At 40.7% G+C, this 9,201-nt stretch overlaps 1 protein-coding gene across 2 annotated transcripts in view; it reads right to left on the bottom strand.

Moving 5' to 3' along the window:
• The window catches only part of ENTPD7 (ectonucleoside triphosphate diphosphohydrolase 7), a 41,187-nt gene that overhangs the window by 4,895 nt on the left and 27,091 nt on the right, over positions 1-9,201 (bottom strand). The window contains exons 10-13 of one of the 2 annotated variants that reach the window (XR_005723481.1): positions 8,826-9,150; positions 7,081-7,166; positions 4,793-4,954; positions 1,255-3,028 (exon numbers count right to left, since the gene is read on the bottom strand). Coding sequence is in view for 1 of the 2 variants with exons in the window: in XM_040254197.1 (XP_040110131.1) it covers positions 2,797-3,028; positions 4,793-4,954; positions 7,081-7,166; positions 8,826-9,150 (805 nt within the window). In the remaining variant the exon portion in view is untranslated. Of the gene's footprint in view, positions 1-1,190; positions 3,029-4,792; positions 4,955-7,080; positions 7,167-8,825; positions 9,151-9,201 lie in introns of those variants that run through there. The other variant, XM_040254197.1, reaches the window with a different exon arrangement.

Here is a 9,201-nt window from a genome sequence, read left to right as displayed (position 1 = left end):
AGAATTCAGAAAAGTGATGGGTTGTACCTGCATAAAGAATAATAAGCCTTGCTCCTATAAACCACTGACTAAATTTTGACACTTCTGACCTATTAAAACACTAAAATAGTTCAGGTTTGCTGTTACTGTTGTAAGGAAGATTGCTTGGCAAGATTCAAAGAAACTAGTGGAATGTGAATTTTATGAAATCATAATCATTTTCACATGAAAACCACTCAGAATGCAGAAATGCAAATAGATACCTTGAAAAACTGAGGGCAAAAAGAGGGTTAAAAGATAAGGCTGTGTGATTCTATATGCAAGAGTATTTCATTTTGAGAAAGCAATATATAGAAGTTATTGGCCCTCACCATTTATCCTCAGCAAGGGATAAATGGCTTCTGTTTCTAGTGAATAAGAGTTCCTTTAAATTTTTTAATTGGGACCAATGGAAGCAGCACAGGAGCCACAAGAGCAAATTATCTTTTTCTGAGGGGTATGACAAAAATTTGTCCTCATTTTTATACCATGGAACTCAGATGCCTTATTCATTATAATAAAGCCTAGATAAAATAATAAACATGATAAAATACACTAAAAAAAATCAGACTAAATTATGAAAAAAAAATACATTTATATGGAAAAAATGATAAACAAGTATCCTGAGTTTCTCAATTATAAAAAGAACAATACCAATCTGAAAGGTTGTTATGATGATTAAAATAACATACATAAAATTATTAACGGAGTGTCTGGTACATAATCAGTGCTTTGCAAATGGTAGTTATTATCACCATAACCAGGATGAAAAATAACTTAATAAGAGCTTTCAGATTGGACTGATCACTGCCTCCTCCATGCTTCAATGTCATTCTGAGCACACAAATGTGATCACTGTTAGCCAGCTAGGTAGCTTTGGAGAAGATCATTGAGTAGATCACACAAGAAAATAAGAAAACCAAAAACAGTATTTGGAAACGAAGGTGAGGGAAAAGAGTTACCTGAGTAGGCAATGGCTAGCAAAAACATACTATGATGTTATTTATAAGCAGCATTCATAAGGCAAGGGCTCGCTCACAGTACAGACACAAAGATAAGTCAAAAAAAATCAAGGCAACTTAGAAATCTTAAAAATTAAACTGCTGAGACATAAGCCCTAATGAAAAGTTAAAAGTTCTTCCAAAGGAACCTGTAAGACTCTGCTGGATTCATTTTTATCTAATTTGAAAACGATTCAAGACTCATCATCTTTTCAGCTACTTTAAGTATACTTACTTTCATCTCAGTTTATTTCCAGGAGGATCTGGATTTATTTTTCTTGGTTTTATGAAGCACTTAACTCCTTTCTACTCTCAGTATGAAATTTATTTTTTAAGAATTCCACTTTTTTTCCTTTAAAGTCAAGGACTTTTCCCTTACTCTTGTAATCCTAGAACTCAAAGCTGACAAGACAAGAAAACTATTTTAACTTTGGGAGCATATTCTTAAGCAGGACATTTAAGGCTACACAGAGGAAAGATTAAAGTATAAAGAAGGTTCCATGGGGGATGAAAAAGAAATCCTTGTGCAATTTAAAGGCTAAATGCAGAGAGGAAGCAAAGATCCTGAAGGGTAGTGGATAAAAATGTAATTACTATGGCTTTTTCCCTGTCCCCATTAATGGAAATGCTGTTTATGACTGAGAAATCTCTTAGGAAATACCCTGAAAGTTGCCAGGTGGATTATTAACAGATTTATCTGTCTATTCCAATGTTTGTGATTTGCTTCTTTTTCAAACTACTATTTCTCAGAAAAACATTAATAAATAAGAGCTTGGATTTTATTGCCTTGGCCCGCTCTCCTGATACTGTTCTTTCCTTCTTTAAAAACAACCCAAATGCATCCCTTCCCAAACTACATGTTGATCTTAGCAGTGAAATAAAAGAACTCTTCTTGAATCTTCCCATGTAAGGACTTGTAAAAACAAGCCAAGAGGACAGTGACCAGACAAATCCAGGTCCCCACTCCCCATCCCAGTTTCTCCATCCCTATAAGCACCCTTAAGGCTCAAAAAGAAAAATTAATGCCCAAACAGCCTCAGAGCCACAGAGACATGGAAAAATTTTCAATTCTGGTCATACGAGGCATCAGAAAATATATTGTTAAAATCTTCACTGGACCATTCGTTTAGAAAGGGTTCTAACCTTTTAAAATCTAACTAATATCAGCAACAGGATGTCAGGGATCTTGAGCCACATTCACAGTGGCTTCTTTGTCGAGTAAGCAGAGAAGCTGTGTTATTTTGGTTGCCTGGAAATTCTTATCTGTTCCGCGGATCTGCAAAAATCTTGGATCCCTGTTAAAGGCTGTGGATCTCCACATAAATGATATCTCTGTTACAGAGAAAGAAGGGGCTGCTGCACTTGGTAGAATGTCTTCGGCTTTGAATCAGATGCTCCAAGTTTGGTTTCAGCTAGGCTTTCAGCGTGCCCAATGCTGAACCTCATGTTTAAAGCAAGGGGAGAAAAGTCTCGATCCCAGGAGCACACCAGATCTCTCAGATAAAGAAGTAGAAGCATGCTTCAATTGGACTAAAGTTGGTCCCCTTTGTTAGCACCAATCTCTCATTTAGTTCTTCACAGACTAAATTACAGCTTCTCTTCAGAGAAGAGGACCTGGATATTGAGAAGGAATTAAAGTAGATATTGAAGTAGAAATTCCAAGGCCAAATATCCACAAAGTCAGGCAAAGCAGCATCTGAGGCCAGTACCAGAAAGCGGTAGAATTCAATGGGCAGCAGTTCTGGGGTATTTGAGCTTTCCTTGAACCTGCCCAGCCTCATGGCCCGACCTGTACCCCAATTATGGGCACCACCTCCTCGATCCACAGCAAGTTCAGTGGGGCTGAGGCTCGAGTTTGTCGGTGGTGAATCCGACGTAGCCGCAGAAGGTACAGGATGATGGCCAGTAGCACCACCAGGATACAGGCGAAGAAGAGATAGTGGTTGTAGACGAAGGAGAGACGGAACCAGTTACCATGGGCCTGTCGGACACCTTCCTGCCGTAGATCCCTAAATAAGAAGTTGAAGGTGGAAAGAATTGTTAATTTCAGAGAGAAATATTTATGCCAATTTAAAAGGGCCAGTGGTTTTATCCCATTTATTCCATCCATGCAAACATGCTAAAATACCAGCTCCACAGAGCAAGCAAAGCTGAAACATGTCCCCAGGCCCAGATTCCTCCTGTATCTTCCTTTCCCTGGCCTAGAGGGAGCCTCTACCCCTTCTAAAATCAGGAGACAAAATGAGAAGCCAAAAAAGTGAATAGTTAACACCAAGACTGGTCATCTGTAAAATGTCTTAACAGTGACCCCATACCACCTCAGCCTACCACAGTTGGTAAATACGGTACTAATGAGAACAGGGTGGCCCCTGAACCTATTCAAGAAATCAGAGTATATCTAAGTATTTAAAAAAAAAAAAGTTGCTATGCTTCCTGAGAGTTTAGGATATATCCAGAGAAAGATGTCACTTAGCTAATTGTAATCTGAAGAAAAAATAGAGACATGCAAACCTAAATGCAATGGTCTGTCTGTCGAAAAGAGAAGCTCTTCTCTTGTAGTCCAAACACCCAATCCATTTTCATTCCGTTTGACCTGCAGTGTTTTTTTAAAAATGTGAATCTCCAAACAGAAAGACTACATATAAAATGTGGACTTCTGGCTTCTATTGATCAAGGAGAGCTGGGAGATGCTGGGACAGCACTTCTGCACGACAGTTAGCAGCCTTTTGTTTGGGGCACATGCTCTCCAGTTTCCCACTTCTCTCACTCACCTGGCTTGTGACAGTATTGAATTTAAAGAAATAGGCACCAAAGATTAAGAGTTCATCTGAAATAGTCCAGAAGAGAGAGCACCTAAAAATGATCCCAAATATCTTATGGTACATAAGAGCAAGACATCCCTGAAATGCATCTCATGTCCTTTGTTCTGGCTCACCCAAAAGCCATCCAAGTCAATGACATGATCTTGAGAGTGATTTTGGCCACCAAGAAAGACTGCTGTATAGGAACAGCATACACTGGTTCTTTAGTCAGATGTGAGATCAAATCAGTCAGTCCTAAAGGAAATCAGTCCTGAATATTCATTGGAAGGACTGATGCTGATGCTGAAGCTCCAGTACTTTGGCCACCTGATGCAAAGAGCCAACTCATTGGAAAAGACCCTGATGCGGGGAAATAAGAGAAGGCAGGAGGAGAAGAGGATAGCACAGGCCAAGACGGTTGGATGGCATCGCTGACTCAATGGACATGAGTTTGAGCAAGTTCTGGGAGATGGTGAAAGACAGAGAAGTCTGGTGTACTGCAGTCCATGGCGTCACAAACAGTTGGACACAACTGAATAAATCAGTCAGTATCTTAGAAGTTGTTTATGAGAGCTCAACTATAAAGACTGATTTGTTGTAGATAAATAAAATTGAATTCCTGGGAATTCCCTGGCAGTCCAGTGGTTAGGACTTGGCGCTTTCACTGCCAAGGACAGGGTGTGGGTTGGATCCGTGGTTACTAAGATCCTACAAGTCATGCAGCACGGCAGGGGAAAAAGTAAAAAATTACTGAATTCCCGACATTACAAAGAACAGACTCCAGACCAGTAATTCTCAAGACTTCCTTCTGTTTCAACATATGTGGTAAGTAACAGCAGTTTCACATGGCAGTAATAAGGGGAATTTGGATGTTTTTTGTTTCTCTTTTTGAGGGAGTGGTCACTTAAGAAACCTATCTTGAGGCACCAGCTACCATCCTCTAAGCTCAAGATTCTTGGTCAGTCCACTTACCTGAGTGGTAAGAAGCGTGTCTTATACAGAATGGCTCCCAGCGTCCACTGAACCTCTCGGTCATAGACCAGCTGTGCTGTCTGCAGATTTGGATAGTCATAGGGAAAGTGGAATCCTTCATGAAGAACTTGGTACATCCAAGCCGACTTAAAACACTGATATCTGTGTGAAAAAAATAATTTTTTAAAGGAAGAAAAAGAAAAAAAAAAAACTAATGCTTTGTGCATATTCTCACTGTCAAAAAGACCCTTCTCTCCCCATTTCACCTTCCTCACCTCTAGGTGGAGCCAAATCTAAGCCTACCCTGTCTTCAAGTTGACCGCAAAAGTGAGGCACACCTCCAAGCAAGGCAACAACGCTACTGTGACTATGTTTTTCTTTTGCTTTCTTTTTTCCCCTAACAACCTTTACCTTCAGAGAGCACATTGAAATATCTACAAATGTAATTATATGATACTGGGAGCCAGTGTGAGGAATCCCACCCGTGACAAGGTCATGAGGGAGGAAGCTGACATACGCAAGGCAGTGATCAGACTTCAGGAGTACCCCCTGGCATTTCCTGAGCATCCACCCCCCCAAAATAAAAATCTGCCGGCTTTTGTACTCTGCTTTTCTACTTTTCTGATGTTCTCTGGAAAAGAGTCAACTCAGGGCTTTAGTCTTCTGCATTTGAAAGGGATGTTTCAGTTAACCCCCCCTGATTGCTCTCTAGCTTGCCTAACAGGTTCCCTGGACCTCTTTTCAGCTTGTGAATTGCTTGCAGCCCCCAACCGCGAGAGGCACAAAGCTTAAAAGCATCTTAAAGATACAGAGCCTTTTCTAAAGAGTTAAAAATTATATTGGTGACGGGATTTCACTGTTGACTCAATGATTGCTGCCAGGCCTCCATATTTTTTATCTTTTAGGCACCTGGGAGGATGTTAACCAATGTAAACGGGATATGGAAAAAGATATATAGTAGTTCTGATGTTAGCAACACTAGACTTTTGAGTTAATTACTTCTCTTTGCACTCCTCTTGTGTCCTTGCTATGTAAGAATGTAACTTTATTTAGTACTTTCTGAGAGTGGCACCAAACCTTGGGAAGATCAACACAAATAAGTCTTCTGGTTGACAAACCCTTATCAGAAAAAAGGCTGTAAAATGTTAATTGGCCCTTTTTGGCCAGAAGATGATGTAAATTACCTAAGGCTTGTGTATACAACTAGGTATGCAGAGAGAAAAGCCTGGTTTTGATAAGAGTCTGGGCTGCTAACACTGCATAATTTTGTATTACCCATTGATCTCTATGTACAATCTAAAAGGTATATAAGGCCTTCTAAACAATAGGAGCCGGAGCCAGTCGCTGGACTGGTTTCCCCCGTGTCTCTCTCTCTTTTCCCTCCTTTTCCTCTTTACTTTAATTTCAGGCTGAATTCCCATCTGGGGCGCGGAGGCTTGCCAAGTCTACTTACTTGCCCTGGCTGTTAAGACCCGCTCGAAAGGGAGCCTAAGGCGAGGCACCCTTAGATATTCAAGCGAGCGCAGGTGGCCCAACGTAGATGGTGCAAATTCCTTGTCTGGAATTTTATTGGTCTTCCGCGTAATCCAAGTTATTCAACCCTCTTCCTCCACTTAATTTTCCTACTACACTGTTGTTTCTTAATCTAATCTTATATCAATCAATAAACAAGTCTTTCCTCGACAACGCCGTCCACCCTTTGAATTCCCTGGATCCACCGGGGCTGGACCCTGGCAATATGATGTTTGAGATTTGCTTCAAAAGAACCAATTTGTGGGGTAGGAAAATAGATGAAATAAGAAGGGCTAGGAGTTGACAGCTGATAGAAGAGAAGCTGGGTGACAGGTACTCAGGAGTTCATTATACTGTTCTATTTTCATTTATGTTTAAAATTTTTAACTAAAACATTTACAAAATGGGAGGACTGATGAGCCAAACTGGCAAAATATTGATATTTATTGAAACTAGGTGACAGTTACACGCGTGTTTCTGTTACTGTTCTACTTTTCTGCATGTCTGACGTTTAAATAAAAATGTACAACTAAAAAGACCACCACTTTTGATTCCAAACCACTTGGAGAGAACACTTTTTGGTCACCGCCAGTTTGTTTCCCTTGGCTTCACTAAAGTGAGTTCACTATTTTGGCCTCTACCCTTCAGAAAACCAAAATCTAAAATAACCAAATTCTCTTTCAGTGTAAATCCAATCTCTACTATCACTCACTCTCTCTCACTCATTGTTCATACATTTTAAGGCCACACCTAAAGGAGAAAAGGAAGTTACTTACTTGAGTCGATGCTCATCTGCATGTGATGAAAAGAGGCCATTCTTGAATCTCTGAGTGAGTACTGACCAAGCCATGCCACAGTAATCCTGGAACAAACACAGAGAAATGATGCAACATGAAATGGGAGGTAAACGCTGCGATTCCCCTACAGTCAGTTTTCCATTTCCAAAGTTACTTGTGGGTTATTAGTTAACAGGAAAACAGAAATGGTATATTCAGTCATTTAACACTGTGCCAGGTCCTGGGCAAGGCAAGCCCTTGAACTCAGGCCACTAGGTGACTTGAGTGGTGTAGAAATACTCCTTTTTATTCCTGTTGCCTCCATATCCATACAAAGCCAGCCTGACATGGCTCCTGAGCCTCTTAGGCTTTAGAGATGGGTAAGGTTAGGACCGGGAGTAGCAACATCAAAAGCCAAAGACAGCTTCATTCTACCCTATATAGGACTGACATGAGCAAGTCAAACAGATGGAACAGAATGGTCAAAAATCTATCACTGGCCTGTCTCCTTGTAATTCTCACCAAAGGAATCATTCCTTTTGGTTTAATCAACTAGTATTTCCTGAATGTCTACTTTGTGCCTCTAGCAGTGAATAAAACAAAAATTTCTATTTTTATGAAGCTTACCTTCTAGTGGGGAGTCAGACAATAACCAAATATACATGCATACATATATACAGATAGACACATACAGACAAAGAGTGTATTAGAAAACGTAAGTGCTCATGGGAAAGATAATAAAGCAGGAAAGGGAAAAGGGTAATATTGGGGAAGGCTGCAATTCTGCATAGGATGGGAAGATAACAGTTGAGTCAAGGTTAAAAAAAAAAAGAACAAAATCATCTTTACCCTGAAAAAGAGAACATATTAAGCCACTAGCAGTTTGGGCAAGTAATAACTTGAGTCATATGGTGTTCAAGGGAAAATGATTTGAAGAAATTTTAAAATGAGAGAAAGATTCAGGCCATGGACAGTTAGGGAATGTTGGAAAGGAAAGGAAATATGACAGTATTCCTGGAGGCTGGAGAGGAAAGGGCAAATACAAACCAGGGTTTCCTCAATATTTCTTAGGGACTGCCTTTAGGGAACAGAGCAGTACATATACTACATATATTATTTCTTCTGAAACCCCTTATACCAAGAGAAATTAAAGAAGGCAGAGGGAGAGAATAAAAAATATGAGAGGACACATCTCCCCATAAGCTTTTCTGCTAAAAGAGAAAAATATACAAAATGAAAAAGAGACGAGTCCAAATTGAACAGGAACTGTGGAATACTAGCTAAACTTTTACCTGTCCATACTGGCCTCTTAAAAGCTCAAGGTAAGAAAACGAAAGTGGACTTGCCCACCTGTGTGACATCATCTCCAAAAGCATTTACACCTGGGGACACCCAGTAAGGGGAAAATATCTGGAGATCACACTTTGTCCACAAACATTAAACAAGACTATTGGCAAGCTGGAGGAAAAACCATTAGCCACCATGACAATATTAGATCTGGGTGATAATTTTGGTAACTGGACACCCATGGAGACCTAAGATTAATTAACTAGCAGTCAGTAGAGCATAGCAGGTTACTTCTCTAAGTTCACCTCCTCATCTGTAAAATAAGGGCTCACAGGGCTCCTGCCAAGAAGGCAGTGAGATCATACATGCAAAGCCATTTGCACGGCGTCTGGTACAAAGTTAGGCATCCAATAAATGGCTGCTGCCAGCATGAGTCATTTTTATTATTAATAATGTACCTGAGCAGCCTTGGCAAATGTTGGCCCATGGTAGCGGCCACCGATGCGCAACACATCCTCTGTACAGTAAAAGAACTCAGAGAAACCATAGAACTCGCTGTTGTTGAAGTCAATGGGCGACTGGTAGATGCCGTTCAGCGAGGCCTGGCTGGTGTTGGAGCGAGCCAGCAGGGGGCTCAGCATGGCCCCACAAGCCGCCCAGTCCCCTCGTCCTCGGACATGCAGGACCTGACTGTTCCTCTCCACCACATCTGTGAGTCCCACAGGCAGGCAGGGATCCAGAAAAGGATTGTCGGGACTCAAACCTGTCTTGTGGCCCAGCAATCTGTCACAATAACAAAAACAAACAAAACACATCACTACTGCACCCAGCTTC

The sequence above is a fragment of the Oryx dammah genome, unplaced genomic scaffold, assembly GCF_014754425.2.
Source record: "Oryx dammah isolate SB20612 unplaced genomic scaffold, SCBI_Odam_1.1 HiC_scaffold_14, whole genome shotgun sequence".
Taxonomy (NCBI): domain Eukaryota; kingdom Metazoa; phylum Chordata; class Mammalia; order Artiodactyla; family Bovidae; genus Oryx; species Oryx dammah.
The sequence above is the reverse complement of the archived record's forward strand: the minus strand, read 5'-3'. Positions and strand labels throughout refer to the sequence as shown.